Genomic DNA, 18,031 nt, shown 5'->3' on the forward strand with positions numbered 1-18,031 from the left:
CGATTCTGGCACAGAATTTAAAAATAACTTGATTGAAGATTTTTGCAAACTTCATAAAATTATGTTGCATTACATCACCCCAAAAAACCCGAACAGTAATAGTCCGGTAGAACGTTTTCATTCTACTCTAATTGAGGAAATACGAACTTTAAAATTAGAATTTCCTAATCGACCAATAACAAAACAAATGTTGTATGCGATTCTAGGATATAATAATACTGTCCATTCCGCAACTAAATTCACACCCTTCCAAATTATTAAAGGTAATGTAGAACACCAGAGCCCTTATGATGTAACGTTAGAAAAGATAACCTCAAACTATATAGAAAAACATTCAAGAAATATGAAAATATTAAAAGAAATAGTAGAACAAAACAATGAAAAAGCCAAGAACCTATCTAAAGTAAATTCCAACAGAAATGATCCCCCAGAAATTGAAATTGATAAAAATACTTTTCTTAAAGAAACTCCTCGAAATAAATTATCACCCTTATATAAGGAAATTCAACCAAAAAAAGATAGTAACTTCAAAATTGAAACTTCTAAATCAAAATACCATAAAAGTAAGTTAAAGCCACAAAGAAAAATCATTAAGAAACAAATTGTTTCAGATGACAACGTTATACCTTCTACTTCTCGGAATCCTTGCGACGACAGGACAAGACATAATAATGACGAGGATAAATAACCCTATCCTTCCCTTTTCCCTTGGAAAAGCAAGATCCACTACACAAAAACATACGTTTATAAAATACATTGACTTAAAACAATTTGATTCTCCCCTAAACATCTTAAATAATAATACAAAAACAATCGCAGAATTTATCTTGATCAAAGACCCTTTATACCCACAACTACACCACATGTATAATCATCTGAATTATTTGCTAGACACAATCAAAGTGAAATTAATCAATATTAAACCTCAAGAAAATAATCGATCGAAAAGGGCACTTATTAATATAGTAGGCAGAACAAGTAAATGGCTCTTTGGTACTTTAGATGATGAAGATGCAGAAAAATATAATAAAGCAATTTTCACTTTGGAAAAGAATCAGAACATGCTTCACCATGATTTAGAAAATTACCTAACTATCACAAGAAAATTTATGAATGAAACTACGAATAGCTTACAGCAGATTGTTAAAAACCAACAATTAATTGACGAACAAATAAAAAGTATTGTCTTAAATCTGAATAAGTTCACGCTATTCTTAAGACTTCAAAATTCTCTTGATACAATGATAATAGATTGTCAAATTATATTATCAATACTTAATAACATTGAAGATTCAATTTTATTTGCAGAATTAAACATCATTCATAGCACGATATTACCATTATCTGATATCGAAGAATTATTAAAAATAATGTCAAACCTTTACAAAGGCAGTTTACCAAACTTTAAAAACATTCAGTCGTATAATAAATTACTAAAAATTGAAATTAATTATAAAAATGGAATTATTATATTTGCAATTCATTTTCCGATACTTCTTGAAAATGTTTATGATTACTTCCATTTGTTCCCAATTCCAATACTCAACCAAGCTATCGTTCCTTTAAAACCCTATATAATTCTTAACTCGACTTACCATCATTATGAAGATGAACCCTGTACGAGAATTGAAAATACCTGCATATACCATGTTGACAACCAAATTTCAAAAGAAGATTGTTTACCGAAATTACTAATTGGTAAAACCGATCATCAATGCCAGACGATTCAAATTCAATTAGACCAGGACATAATAGAACCTGTCAACGATGCCTACATGATTATTATCCCCATTGATAAGATCATGATTGAGAAAAATTGTAAGGAGCATGGATACGAAAATATCAGACAACCACAGTTGATCCATATCCCACATAAATGTAACCTCACTGTTAGAGGCGAAGTTTATTCCAACGACGCCACTTCCGTTCAAGGAAACCCTCTACAGTTACCCGAAATAGATACTATCCAGCTACATCCTGAGAATAACCCTATGAAAGTTCCTGAAAGAGTAAACCTCGACGAACTAACCCGACTTCAGGACCTCGCTGAAAAAACCCAATTACATCGACTAGAAGCCTTAGAAGAAGACAGCACTTCTTATACTTTAATGTATATTTGTATATTCATATTTATAATACTTCTTACATATTTTATTTTATATTCCAAATATAAGAACAAATTTAAATGTTTTAAAAGGAAAAATAAACAAGAAAATATTCATTTAGAAAATGTTGATGAAAATAATGTTAATGTATTATTTTCATCTTAGGGATGGAGGAGTTATGTATATAAAACCCTCCTTTATGCTTATTCATCAAATGCTGACTAAGTTATAATAAACTTATAAAAGCTAGCCATCTTGAAAGAAGAGTCAGTTCTGTTAGTACGATTGTCAGAGTAACTTCTGTACAATAAAGTCTGTAAATCTAAATAAAGTCTTTTTAAAAAGTGGTTCCCGTGGCCCGAAACTATAATTTGCAGTTCACATGAAGGAAACGTATATAAATATGAAAACACTTCTCCAATCAATCAAATATGAACAACACAAGTGGCACATCTGTGGTGATCTGAAAGTCATTGCTATACTCCTAGGAATGCAATTAGGGTTCACCAAGTACTGTTGTTTTTTGTGTCTGTGGGACAGTCGGGATAGAAAATCTCACTATAAAAAAATGAACTGGCCTAGACGAGACCTAAACCCTAATGAGAAAAATGTAGTTTAAGAGCCTCTTGTAGATCCTAAGGATGTTCTCCTTCCCCCATTACATATTAAGTTGGGACTAATGAAAAACTTTGTGAAGGCCATGGACCAGGAAGGACAAGCTTTTAAGTACTTGAGAGCAAAGTTTCCCAGGTTGAGTGATGCTAAAGTCAAGGAAGGCATCTTTATTGGGCCTCAAATCCGTGAAATCGTAAATGATCCTGCTTTTGACATGATTTTAACAGAAAATGAAAAAAGAGCCTGGGAAGCCTTTAAGGGGATTGTACATGGGTTTTTAGGTAACAAAAGAGATGATAACTTCACAGCATTGGTTAAAGAGCTTCTTCAAGCTTACCACCAACTTGGATGCAACATGTCCTTAAAAATTCATTTTCTTCACTCTCATCTTAATTTCTTCCCACAAAACTGTGGAGCTGTGAGTGACGAACATGGAGAAAGATTCCGTCAAGACATTGCCTTAATGGAACAGAGATATCAGGGCCGTTGGAATGAAGCAATGCTTGCAGACTACTGCTGGTCTGTGTGTAGGGATGCTCCAGAAGTGTTTTATAAAAGACAAGCTAAACGACAGCGATCTTACAATGAATCGGATGGACTTAATTGAAATTTGCTGGTACAAACTTCTTTTATTTGTCAAAACACTAAGAATAATGTTTTTTTTTATTAATTTTGTACTTAAAATATTCTAAAAGAAACATAACAATATTGTTTTATGTACTTTCACTTTTCACGTATAGTATAACTACTCTTTGAGATTAGGTACTGTGTATCTCAAAAACCAGAGCTAATAAAAATTTTTCATTGTTATTTTTGTTTTTATCACCCCAAAATTAGTAGAAATTGACTAATTTAGTGTAGGAAACATTCAAAAACTATTTTTTTGTTGTGTTGTGAGAATAAATTATCAACATTTTTCTAATGTTATAAATTTCTCACTTCAGTTCATACGATGAGGCTTTTTATTTCCTATAATTCCACTTGATTAATGCAAAATCAGAAATATGAGTTGAATAAGAGAAAAAACTCAGTGAATTTTAGAGAAACCCAAAACAACTACAACATCAGTTGAATATTCACTTTCAATTCAAACTAGTGAGTAATATGAAAGCACGACTTTCTATCTAATGAAAGTGTCCAAACAGACAAAAAGATGTAACCTCCTTCACCTGAACATTGAAAAAACGAAATCCCTTAGATTCTATATTCGTCAGAAAAGCTGCTTCGATGTGATAATATAAACAGAAACTTGCGTTAATGTAGAAATTGTTCAACAAATCAGGCTTTTAAACCTGGAATAATCACTGTCGACGAAATATTTAGAATAGTCCAAGGAATAGTCTCTTAAATTTTTGCCGCACGTTTAATGAATAACCTGTATATTATTCACAGGATTGCTATAGTATATGAAAGAAGATGAATTTCACGTAAATGGAACTCTGCCATCCTCAATGGAGGATATCGATTTTTAGAAATAAAACACTTGCTTCATTGTCTCTTCAGCATCAATCTGGAAATCATCACTTGCTTTCTTTCTTTGGAAGACATTTTTTTGTATGGAGATGGAGATATAGAATGCCAAAACCTTTTTTTCCCAATTCTCTCTCAGTTATAAATTCAACGTTTGATTCAAGATATATTCATATCATCTATTTTACATAATTTTCAAGTTATTTGACATTTAATGTTCATATGAAAACTATTTTGTTAGGAAATATCACGTCCCTCCTTCCCCCCTAATTCATTGCTACAGAGTGCTCACGAATATTATGGAAGATGTTTGTTCAACATAAGGCAAAAGTCAATTCATTTGAATATAGTTATTATTCTTTTCATTATAATAGAGCGATCAACATTTAAACCAATCATAACAGTTACTTATCTCCTCTACAAGTACACTGAATGTCTGGCCATCAGTGGTACTATCAGTACCACACCATCAGCGGCCATAGAGATCCTTCTAGATCTATTTCCTCTCCACATTTTGCTGGAAAGAGAGGCTGGATGAACTGTATATAGATTTGTGCACATTGCCAATTGAACAAATCAATTTAATGCAGAGTGCAACAGACTGTTGGTTGATACTGGAAGTCACAGCATTCTGGAAATGACCTCTGACTTTATGCCTTCAACTGTCAACTACAAACTGCCTTATAAAGTACTGTTCCCGAGTAGAGAGGACTGAATCCTCCGGGATAAGGAAATATTAAGAGCAGATGGTTGTTGGTTCACAGATGGAGCAGAACTACCTTCAGGTTCTGGTGTAGGTGTTTTCAGTCGCAGATCCAGAACAGAGATATCAACCTGCCTAGGAACCTATGCGACTGTATTTCAACCGGAAATTTACACTATTGAATTGTGTACGGAGAGAATGGAAGAATTCATCCTCATACACAAGTCAGTAAAAATTTTCTCGGGCAGTCCAGCGGCGCAAATTACCAAAAACAACTCTCCTCGAAAGAAAGACTCAAGAGATTGTCTCTGATCAGGATTCCCGGCCATACTGCCTTGCAAAGGAAGGTGCTGCAATCAGCTTCATCGGACCACAATCTGTCATTTATGAACTTCTGGCAGAATCTTCCAGGATTGACTCACTTCAAGACGTTTATTCACCCTTCGAAGCTTGATACCAAACAGTATGGATTATAGTAAGGATGAACTACGATGTCTAACAGGCCTTCTTACAGGTCACTGTCATTTGAATCATCATATACAGAGACTTGGACTGTCGAAAAACTGTGTGTTGCCTCTGTTTGGAAAATAATGGAACAGCAGAGCACATACATTGTGCCTGCCCCGCTGGGGACCGAATCAGGTTTCCAGAGTTTGGCAGAGCTGTACTCTTACCATATGACCTGAAAGATCACTCACCATACTTTCTAATCGGCTTCGTTTATCAAAAATAAAAAGCTTCATTAATCATTGACAATAATTTTTTTTCAAAATTACTATCGATCTGTTTTTTTTTGATCAGATGCTACATGAAAATGATTTTCGAAACCTTTTATCTGCTATTGTTTAATAAATTATTACAAACAAATGCGTGAAGATGAAATTGTTATTCAACATTTCGTTCCTTCCACTTGTAATTGATAGAAAGGAACCACTTTTTCCAATCATAATTTATCTTGCTCTGTTATAACTAAAAAAAATACTTGTTTTCAAGTTTTCATTTTGTTATTTCATAATTGAGTAAATTTCTTCTTTATACATTTTTCTCTCCCAACAAAATGTAACAATTGAATTTTGAACATCATCATTCTCTTCTGGTTTCTTATGTTTAAACTTATTATAACTTATAAATGAATTGGGATTGGATTTCATTCTCCATTATTTTTTCAATATTCAATTAATTGAAAAAAAATACTCTCACTCCTGTGAATTATTATTATTATTAAAGAACGAATTCAGCCATAAATTCAAACTCTCACCCAATTATTCATTCCATTTTCAGCATTTTTTCATAAAAAAATCAGAATTTTTTTAAATGTTTATGTTTAAATGTATAAACAATATAAAATATATAAACTATAATAAAAATGAGTATATCACTCACATAATTTTTTGTCCGCCGTATATTTATCAATAATTCCAGCTCATCAATTTTGGTCTCATAGTATCATTCTCTGAACAATTGATTATTTACAATTTAGAGTTCGAAAAATGTCAAATAAATTTCGAGATATTTGCCAAAAATCAAATCTAATTTTTTCGCTGATTGTTCACAACTTCAACAATTTTTGTAAGAGAAACTTGAATTTTTTCAAAAATCATCTACACGCTATTATGAATCGAATGATAGACACCTCGTTAATATTTTTCGGAGGTGGTGAAAAAAGTTTTGACCTGAAAAGCACTTGTTGATCACCGTATCAGCAAAAAAACACAATGAAGTTTTCCACAAGTACGTTATCATGGATTTTCATCCAATATCGGTGAGGTAATATGATGGTTAAAGAAACAAGATCTAAAATTTTTGTAGACTAAAAATCTGTAAAAAATATACATTATTTAAAATCAAAACGTTCCAGGTTAATTCGATAGTTTGGGAAATGAAACGAACCAAAAACTGAACTACTGAATTACCCCAAATATGGTTATTTCATTTGATTTTTCTATCCCTATTTTTTGCAAAACCCATTGGCGTATTTATTTCTATAGTCTATTCACGGAATCACTTAGACAATCCCGTTAATTTTTTCCTTCCCTACACCTAATCACCCACTTCCATTTCTATCTTGAAGACGCCTCAGCGGTGGATCGTATTCCAACAAAATGTCTTCCGTTTGGCGTAGCTGGATTAGTAGCAAAAAGTACTGGTATTGCAGTGGTGGTAACCAATCTTATATTATCGATAACTTGGCCATGTTTATCGGTGAGGACGAAGGAAGATGGTGTAGATCCTGGAGAAATGATTCCATGATCCCCATTGGTGATGATTTCTGGTGACATGACTGGTTGCTGATAATTGTTGGAATCATCGTAGAAAAACGGTGGAGGGGAACTTGTTTCCACTGGGTAGTAGCTGCCTGTCATGTGATCTCTAGCATTGCTAGTGTAGATTTGGACGTTGACTGGGACTGGTATCTGAAATAAAATTGAGTAGATCGATTTTTGTAAGTATCGAAATTAATAGATATTGTCAACTTCATTCAACAGCGCAGAGAATACAACTCGAAAACTGTGGTACCTTCACTGTGGCTATCTGCTGCTATCATTTCACAGTTAATAACAATAATAAATATTCTTTATTGTCCGAAGACAATATCTATGGTACGAAACTCCAGAGGGTGACTCGTTAGGTCATTTTTGAACATATGTCCAGAGTTGCTTCGTCTGTGATACAGAGCGTTGGAGTTAAAAAAAACGGTATTTATAAAATATCATAGATATCCTCACACTGATATGGCTGAAATTTGATACAATTATTCGAAGTAATAAGGCGCTTATTTAGGCCTAACTATATTGAAATTGTTGGGTCTAGTGGAGTCTCAGTGGGCACCACTGCGAATAATATTGGCAGCGGTGCCACTGACTTGTAGTTTCTTTAAATTATAAATGCCACTTTTTTGTCGCTTGTGTTTTCTTAATATCGTTTCCGAGAGAAAAATTTAAGCCACTCTGCATATCATGAACACCAGCTGACAGTGATAGTGTTGTCAATCAGCAGTGACTCCATCATAAATAATTTAACTAACGCTGAAATGGCTGACATGCACTGTATTCATGGATTAGCAAATTGAAATACGAAAGAAGCACAGAGAATTGACCAGGACAGCTATCTTACAAGAGTAATTCACCAGGACAGATATCTTACCAGAGTAATTCCATATCCTGAAACATTCAGAATTCTACATGCAAGATTATGTGAAACTGGAATTTTAATAAAAATGCAGGTAGTGGAAGACCAGGAAATGTAACAAGGCCTGAACTAGAAGAACACTTGATGCGATATAAGACAAGAAGATCCTTCAAATAGTACCAGGAAGATTACACTGCAGCTAGAAGTCAGCCCAAAAACCGTATGGATTAAAAGGAAACCTCCTATATCCATATCACATATAGTGGGTCCAAGCTCTACTGCCTGTTATAAAGTGGTTAATTCATACGATGGCACAATAAAAATTTTTCACTAAATATTTTAGTTACGGTCGATGTGAATTTTTCACAAGATGTTATTATGAACTTTCACAATGAGCATTTTTAGCTTGATCTCTTTGATGAGACTCCATAGCCCGCATCTTGTGATTCTCAGCCTTGTTATTATTTCGCATTCACAGAACATATGCAGTGCGGTTTCTTCCTCTTCTTGACAGAACCTGCATCGTGTTTCTTCTGTCAGACCCATGTTACTTAATGGCCCGTTAGTAGACCTACTACTACCCTTACAACATCACGGTTGTGGAATAGCAGGTTTTTCGTGAATCTAGGCGATGGTGTCTTTATGAACTGTTTCGCCTGCCTCATTTCTGGAAGCTTACCCCACCAATCTATCGATTCGGATATTATGGATATCTTAATACATGATGTCACTACCCCGCCGATCATAGCCTTGAAAGCGCCTTCACAGGCTAGAACATCGGCCTCCTCATTGCCCTTGTGACCCTCATGTCCGGGTACCCAAACTAGAGTGACCCTATTTTGGGGACTTGGCTCCTTGAGTGCGCTCAGGCAGCAGACAGATATTGAGAAAGCTTGAAATGAGCTGAGCGTTGTAATTGCCGCCTGCCTGTCGGAAAAATGGTAATGGTTTTATTTGTTACCTTGTGCCTGTTTATTTCCCCTATACAGTGTTCGATGGCCGCTACTTCTGCCTGGAATACAGTTGCATTATGTCCGAGGTGGAGTGCAATTCTCGTCTTTGCTTCGCCTCCGTATATACCGGCTTCCATTCCTTCTTGGGTCTTTGAGCCACCGTTTTTACCGGTGGGCTGTTTTACCAGTCCTCTCTACTTGATATGATGATTTTGAAATCTTCATAAAAGTTGTACTACGGAACTGTCAGTCAAATATGGAGGCACCATGTCAGTTGAGCATGCTGTTAATCTGGGTATTCCTCAGGGCTCAGTTTTAAGACCATTATTATTCATTATATTTATCAATGATTTGCCTGAATATGTGAGGGACTGTCACATAACCATGTTTGCAGATGACACCACTGTTACAGTCACTGGACATACTATGGACGACGTGGTAACCAAAATTAGTAAAATTATCGATGAATTCACTTCTTGGTGTGTACGCAACCGACTAGTCTTGAACACCTCAAAATCAGTGACAATGAAATTTTATAACAGAAATAATAATACTCAAGATGCAGTGTTCTCTATTGATGAAATAGATGTGTCACAAAAAGTAAAATTTTCAGGAACAATTGTGGATGAAGCATTGAATTGGAACTCTCATATTGATAGTGTCTGCAAGAAACTCAATAAAGCATTTTTTGCAATAAAGCAGATGAAAAACTGTATAGATCAGAAAAGTCTGACTAACATATATTATGCAATGGCTTTTTTGCATTTTTGCATATTTCCTTGAACATCATGTATTGGGGGTGCGATTCGGATTTCAACAGGGTATTTATAGGACAGAAACTTATTCTGAGACTCATTTTTGACATGGAATATCGTGAAAGTTGTAAACCAGTGTTCATAAGAATGAAATTGCTGTCTGTCCCAGCACTGCATATTTTTAAATGTGTAGTTTTTATCAGAAAAAATCTTACAACTCTCACAACTAATGGAGCCTCTCACAATTTTTATACACGTCACGCTGATCAATTGAGAATACCCCTCTACAGGACAGCTCAATTCCAAAAATCACTCCTATATAGTGGGATCATCCTGTATAGTAAACTGCCATCTTCGATTAAAAATCTGAAATCCGAAAATGTGTTCTATAACCGTGTTAAATCCTTTCTCATTGAAAAGTGTTACTATAGTCTCCAGGAACACCTAAATGATAATTTAATGTAGTTATTTTCTGAATAAGTCTAATGTGAATGTCATAAATGTTATTTATTACTATTATAGTATGCTTTTTGTTTTTAATTAATCTGCCATATGTACATATTGTACCCATTGACGAAAATAAATTACTATTAATTTTATTATTGTAATATAAGATATATTTTACTGACAATTGCTTTCGTAAGTATGTTTATATTTTTATTCTTTTGTGTTTTTACTACATATCGTTTTTATTGGTTCACAATTTTTTTATACTCCATTTCAACTATGTACGAAGAGTAAATGGTTTGATTTAATTGACGTACCATATGTATACATTTTACCACAGTGGTTTAATACACTATTATTATTATTATTATTATTATTATCATCATTATGTGTTATCCACGGGCATTGATTGGGGTTTGCTCCTGCGATAACCTGTGTGTCACCAGTCGAGCTTCTCTTTGTATGTAGATGTGCAATGGTGGAAGTCTGAGTAGGACCTCAAATGCTGCAGTTGGGGTCGTTCTCATGGCTTCCGCAACACTTGAGTACGTTATTAGAGAAAGTCATTTACAGCAACAATTTTCTCTGAACGTTTGGATAGGAATGATTGGTGACTACCTTATTGGTCCATTTTCACTATCAGCAAGATCAACAGGTAAATCCTACACGGACTTTCTGCAGGAACATTCACCTGTTTTGTTACAACAGATGCCGGTCCATCTGGTTCATGCACGACGGGGCTTCAGCTCATTTCAGTGCTTTTGCTCGTCAGCATCTCGACATCACCCACTCTAATCGCTGAATTGGACATGCAGGACCTCAAAATTGGCCAGCTCGTATGCCTGATATGAATCCTCTGGATTCCTTTTCATGGAGTTATCTGAAAGCTCTTGTTCATGAAACTGTTATACTAGATGTACAATCTCTGTTTTTGACCGATACCACTTTTCACATCATGCTATTGTTCCATTGAGGATATCCATACCTTTGCTATGCCATAATATAGTGGTGTTTTCAGCGAAAAGAGTGAATATTCCAGATATATTTATGTTTACCAAATGATTTATGATAGCCATTTCGTGCTGGTTTCAATAACTTGTTAACACAAAGCTACATGCCCATTACTCGATAGAGCCTTGGTAGCATTCGTCCACACTATAATAGGGCCTATAATAGGGAATTCTTTCACTTTCTTTCTGAATTACTTTTCTTCTTTCCTTCTTGCTATTGAAAATAATAGAATTTTGTGTGAGGGCTAGAGAAGTTGTGGGAAGGGAAACGGAGTAAGACTGACGTGTACTATAAGTTGAGGTGTTACTAAATTGATTTTTATATTTTTTGTGAATGAGACGCACTGTTTCCGAAATAAGAAGACATATTAAGGTCAGAATTTTTTGCTTCACAAATAATGGGCGGCATGAATCCCTGTAGCTAGCCTTGCATAAATATCTGATGGATCTTTTTTGTAGAGAGAATACCATATTGAAACGAAATTTTGCACAATTTCCCCAGAAACAAATTCCATAACGTAAATAGGACTCAATTTGTGCAAAATAAACTGATCTTGTGATAGTAGTGTCTAACTCTCTTGCAACAACTCTCACTGCATGACATCCTGCTGCTAGTCTTTTACATAAGTAGTCGACATGGGAATCAAATATTAGATTTTCATCAATGAAGAGCCCTAAAAATTTGTTTTTCTCCAAATTTTCAATTTTACTTCCCCTATGTTACATCTAAACGTGTTGAATGATAAAAGATTGAAATCACACCACTCTTCAACCCTTCTTATGTCGACGATGATTTGATCAAGTGAATTGGAGGCGGTATTGCTATGCCAGAGGATAGTGGTGTCGTCAGCGAAACATGTGAATTTACTACTTCGTTTGTTACTTTCTTTGGGCAATTAGGGCTCGCACCGATTCTGCTAGAACACTGCAAAATCGCCTTATAGAAGCTACGGGAACGCGAATTTCGAACCAAACGATACGAAACCAACTTCACGACATACAACTCCATGCAAGATCACCTGCTAGAGCCCCTAGATTAACTCCAGCTCATCGAAGAAATCGTAAAAACTTTTGTCAAGAGCATCGTAATTGGAATTTAGAGCAGTGGGCCAATGTAATGTTTACAGATGAAAACAAAATTCATGTTATTCAACAATAACGGACGTGTTCGGGTATGGAGACGTTCCAGTGAATGCTATTTGGATGACTGTGTGCGAAAAATTGTTCCATTTGGAGGTGGATCGATAATGGTATGGGCTGGTATAACTTTGACACGACACACGGACCTTGTGGTATTTCGGGAAGGGACTTTAACGGCTGTCCGTTACATAGAGGAGATATTGGAACCTCATGTCGTCTTATTTGCCCAAAATATGGGCGCTGGGTTCATTTTACAACAAGATAATGCCAGGCCACACGTAGGGGTCGTGAGGAATTCCTACAGGAGCACAATATTAATGTCATGGGATGGCCAGCTAATAGTCCGGATTTAAATCCTATTGAGTAGCTCTGGGATGAACTGGAAAGACGTTTGAAGGATCATCAACCCTTCCAAAATCTGAACCTAGTTGCAGATGCTCTTTTGATAATTTACCAGCAGTTAACACAACAAATAATTAGAAATTTGGTGGAAAGCATACCTCGTCGTTGTGCCGAACTTCTTAGAGCAAGGGGTGGACGTACTCACTATAAATGTACATTCTTCTTAATTTTTTTCTGAAATACATTTTATTACCAAACAGCATTTTGAAAACAATGTAACTTAAATATAATAAAGGCACCTATAAACTATTTTATAAATATAAATGATTGACAAAATAATACATGTTTTTTTACTTATTACATTTCAAGGACATGTCTCTATATTCATTTTGAGTAGTTTATATTTCATGTGGATATAAGATTCTTTCGCGTTCATCATTTCCTCCAATTGAAAACCAATAGTGATTTGTCAATGTGTCAGGGTCAAATTCACCCATTTGTAACAATTACAATTTCATCAAGCACGTTGTTTTCAAGTGCAAAACAATACTCCACGACAAGCACTTTTCTCAGTCACCAGAAATACAATACTCTTCTCGACGCGCGTTTGACCAACCAAGTTGTCGTCTTCAGGGGATGAAAATAACCAATTCCTAACTCTCAAATTCTCTAATCCATATCTGACAGTGTGGAGTTTCACTTTCTCTTTCCGATACATATCAATAATTTGGTGTAGACATTTGCGGAAAATTTTCTCGTGATAGTTCCCGCAAATTGCAATAGGGTGATTCATAAAAGGGGATATATTGGTCTGTTTTGAATAGAACCTTTGTTATTGTTCCTAGTTCTTATGCCGCAATTTGCTATTCCCAGACTTGAAAGAATGTTTTCCTGGCCCCAATTCTACGTATTCTCGATTTGACAAAGAAGTAACAAATTTCTCCGGATGTTTTAACGTTTTTCCGAAAAAAATAAAAAGGTGTTCTCTAACCTTACACGTATTTTTCATCAATATTGAAATTTCAAGATTACCTTCGAATATACGAATAGAGTTTATTCAATAATAAATGGCCAGGGTAAATTACACATAATCATCATCTGTGGTCTCATTTTTCATATGAGACAGGACACTGTTGGCGGTTTTGCAATAATCAGAAGTCAACAGCAGCATATACCACCATCAAATATTCAATTTTAAACTTGTGACAGGTCTATTAAATTTTGACGACCAGAATTACCGGACACAGAAATTAATAATGTTGAATATAGGCTTTGGTGAATGTTATTTATTTGTGGTGGATTGTGTAGGGAACGCTGACTTTGAATAATATGGTTTCATCATTAGAGTTCACAAAATTGAATTGAGATTTTTTCACATACCGCAATTGTGAAATATTTTACAAAGCGCGTTTCATTAACCAAGCTGGTGTTATCAGGAGACGGTCTGAATAGTTCAAATGATCTCGAAGGTATCGATCTGATATTCAACGGAGACCCTGCAAACTACCGCAAACTTAAACGGGATCCAACACAATCAAAGTGAGAAAAGTTAACAAAATCATTAAATTTTCCTCACTGCCATTCTCAGAACTGAAGCCGTTCCACCCAGGCTTTACGGTCTTCCTAAAGTACACAAAACTAATATGTCACTGAGACCATGATTCTGCACGATTTAATCTAAGGCATCGTCAGGTGTAGCTGACGTGCAAAAACCCTTATATGGGAAAGTTGTCGCGGGTATCAAGGTGGGAATCTTGCACCTTGACTATCCGACTACCTCATCAACGATGAAACAGCAGAGCATATACTTTGTGCCTGCCCCGCTGGGGACCGAAGCAGATTTTTAAAGTTCGGCAGAGCCGTACTCTTACCATCTGACCTGAAAAACCACTCACCATTCAAACTAATCGGCTTCGTTAAAACGCTGGGTTCATTTGGTCTAGTGTGAATATGTGTGAGCCATAATAAACCCTTGCGGGTTGCGACTAATCCACAGAGTATACCGAAAATCCAAGTACGCACGATTGATACCATGTACATTGGTAAACAAGGACACAACATCAAAATTGTCGTTCCAACATTGAGTTCCTAATTTTACCAACAAAGTCCGTCGAATCCTTGCCGTAGGAGTTTTTCTTTCCTTTCTGAGGCTGAAGGAGCGTGGCTAAATGTTTCGGCAGGAGGTAGGGCAGTGAGCCTAGGGCTCTGACTATTGGTTTCAGTGGCTAGTTTTGCGTACTTTCCAAAGACAATAGAGCCTGGGTGGAACGGCTTTAGCTCTGATAATGGTTCTCTGTATGATTTCCGGCAATGAGGAGAAAGATTTATTGATTTTGTTAACGTTTCTCAACTCTGATTGTGTTGGATCCCGTTCAAGTTTGCGGTAGTTTGCAGGGTCTTCGTTGATTATACGACTGATGCCTTCGAGAGTATTTGAACTATTCAGACTGTGTCCTGATGACATCAGGAGGTGAAAGTATTCAAGTTCAATTCAATGCTACAAAAACCCAGGCATCGGTTTTCTCATGCTTCATGCTTTGATATGTTTGTTGGGGATTAAAATGCACACCAGTGCGTCTTGGCACAATCATGTCACTGGAATTGGAAAGGGTGCTCCTCAAAAGTTTGGAATACTGTTCCGAATCAGGAAACTGTACATACCGCAGCAACTTTTGATGCTTTATAAAGCTCTGATCAGACCTTTTTTTAGAGTAGTGTTCTTTTGTATGAAGCTCCACCCCCAAGGATACCCTGAAGCCACCCATCCAGAAAAGAGCCATCCGACTGATTGGAGACGAGAACATCACTTACAGCCTTCATAGTCTGGAACATTTGTTCCACCAAGAACGGTAAATATCAGAAAAACACACTCCAGCGTTTCAAATCCAACGTGAATCGCTATTTTCGCACAGGTACAGCTCTGAGAGTGCCTTGAGGGTTTTTCGGTAGTGCTTGTCCTTTGAAAAAATATCTGTGAAAACACCATCAACAACAATAGCTTCAGTTTTTGTGATGCAACCAATGGACAGAATGATTCAAGTCAAGTCGATAGTACTACATGGAAAACTTTTATCGAAAACGTTGCATGATCCCTTCAAGTTATAACAAAACAATTCACTACACATTGTTCTTCTCTTACAGGTCAACAAAAAAGTCCGCGTTGATCTTTCAAGGATAGTTGCCTATATCCATTTTACTGTTTGAAATATTGGATAAATTGCAATAACTTCTAATATCTTAAAAGTTATTGCAAATTTTGAATTATCGCGCGAGAAAAAACATTCGAGCGACCTATGATAACACGGGTGATGAAGAAAGGTTGCAATTGTTGTGTGGGCTTTGTTTTACGTAGTGAATCAGTTTGAAGGTCAAGGTGGCACTTTTGTTTTGTGTTGGTTTCTAGATAGATAGGTTTTATGATGTACTGTTTGGAACCTTTGGTGCAGTAATAAATGAAACTGGAGTTCAATCCCAACACCAAATCGTTATTTTCAACACCTCCACACGTGTTTCAATTACCAAGTGATCATCTTCAAGAGGGAGATTAAACGTGCTTAAGAGGAAGATTAAACTCATTTAATTCATTAAACTTGTTTAATCTTTCTTTCGAAGATGATCACTTGGTGATTGAAACACATGTAGAGGTGTTAAAATAATGGTTTGGTGTTGGGATGAAACTCCAACAATATTCAAGTTTTAGTTTTGTTTGCGATCAGTTCTGATTCTTGGTCTTGAGTAAAGTTCCGGAAATTCAATTCAAATTCATCAACAAGGATTATCTCAACATTCTCATAGAATACAGGAACTTTTATATCTGTGTTCGCAAAGTAATTAATTGTGTCATCTGCAGTTGCTAAAAATACTTCCGTCCTTACCTCTCCTCACATTTTTATATATTTATTTATTTATTTACAGCTTTGCTAACTCAACAGAACAAAAGTTCCAATTATAGGGTCGCACAGAAATTATAAGATTCATGATTAGAATCAAAGAGTGGAGCTAGCTCAAACTTAAGATAATTATTTACAAATAGAAATAAAAATACAGTTTCCTATCTAGTGTTTCACTTAACCCCTTTTGAAAGGGGTTAAGTGAAACAGGTCAACAGAGGAAACGAAGCATTTTCTGACACGAATTCATATAGACTTTTTTTCTCAAAATTGCCTCAGGAAAACGTCACTTGAATATTGTAACGTACTTATATTACACCCTGTACATTGAAGCGATATTCCTCAATAATTTTTAATCACACTCTGGTTTCCACTTTCATATACTGGAACCATATTGGCTAATTTGCAATTTTTAGGAAATATTCCCGTTTTCAGTGAGTGATTGAAAATTATGTACAATGGCTCGATTAGTGACGCCACACAAAACTTTATAAAAATAGGAGGGATATTGTCGGGGCCACAGCTTTCTGACATAAGTTTTTTAATTTGTTGTTGAACACTCTAAATCGTTTCGAAAGTATATTGGGATTCCAGTTCAGAAGAAGATCTATCTACATGTTCGTCTAATTCGAGCCGTCCAAAAGCCCTATCATAATAAATTAACAAACCTGCAAATTTCCACTGACAGCTACAGCCTCATCGGGATATGCCGGACTGGGTATAACTGCGAAACTCTCGTAGCTGTCGTAACGTTGCAGGAGTGCAGCTGGTGCAACTGCTTTTAATTTTACAATTGCAGAGTTGCGTTGTGTTCCATCGAGATAATTCGTTCGCTCCGTTTTTAATGGATGGAATTTTCGAGTGGGCGAAATTCGGCGGACGGGAATGCTCGATCCTGCAAATGTAAATTCGTGGTTTTAATGTAATAAAAAAGGAAGTGAACGGGACCTGTCGAATGCGATTTAATTTTCAAATGGTGGAGATGTACGTGGAGTATGTATGACTTCGAAAAACGTCATCGCAGACACTTTCACAATTCAGTGATTTCGGAATAGGCACTATAGTTATTTCAGTAATTTCTAAAAATGATTTGTTAACGAAAGCAATTATTATCATTGGGATTTCGTGAGTGATTTTTGTATTTCTTCTACTGATGAAACTAAAGGTATTGCTTCGTATCTTGACAAAATGAACGTTGGTTTATTCGTTCGTACAACTTACTCTATAACTATGGAACGCCGTTTTACTTTTTATTGTCACAAATATTCATTCCTCAATTTATTCACCTAACAATTTATTTGTTTGAATTTAATTGATTCATGCATTTGTTCGACACATTAAAAACGATTGTTCGCAAATTTTTTTCTATTTTCTATTTTGTTGCTGATACTCAAAGTGTATTTGAGTATACTCCTGGTGAGCAACAAATTTGAAACACTTTTTATTCTAAGGAAAACCAGTTTCAAGATAGC

The 18,031-nt window shown here is 35.6% G+C and overlaps 1 protein-coding gene across 1 annotated transcript in view; it reads right to left on the minus strand.

Moving 5' to 3' along the window:
• Positions 1-5,814: 5,814 nt before the first annotated feature.
• Positions 5,815-18,031, minus strand: part of LOC111503404 (uncharacterized) — a 33,043-nt gene continuing 20,826 nt past the window's right edge. The window contains exons 5-6 of the mRNA XM_023157699.2: positions 17,228-17,454; positions 5,815-7,307 (exon numbers count right to left, since the gene is read on the minus strand). Coding sequence (XP_023013467.2) covers positions 6,954-7,307; positions 17,228-17,454 — 581 coding nt within the window. The 3' untranslated portion in view covers positions 5,815-6,953. The remainder of the gene's footprint in view (positions 7,308-17,227; positions 17,455-18,031) is intronic.

The sequence above is a fragment of the Leptinotarsa decemlineata genome, unplaced genomic scaffold, assembly GCF_025532065.1.
Source record: "Leptinotarsa decemlineata unplaced genomic scaffold, Ldec_3_MD MMD2_tig00026328_RagTag_RagTag, whole genome shotgun sequence".
Taxonomy (NCBI): Eukaryota; Metazoa; Arthropoda; class Insecta; order Coleoptera; family Chrysomelidae; genus Leptinotarsa; species Leptinotarsa decemlineata.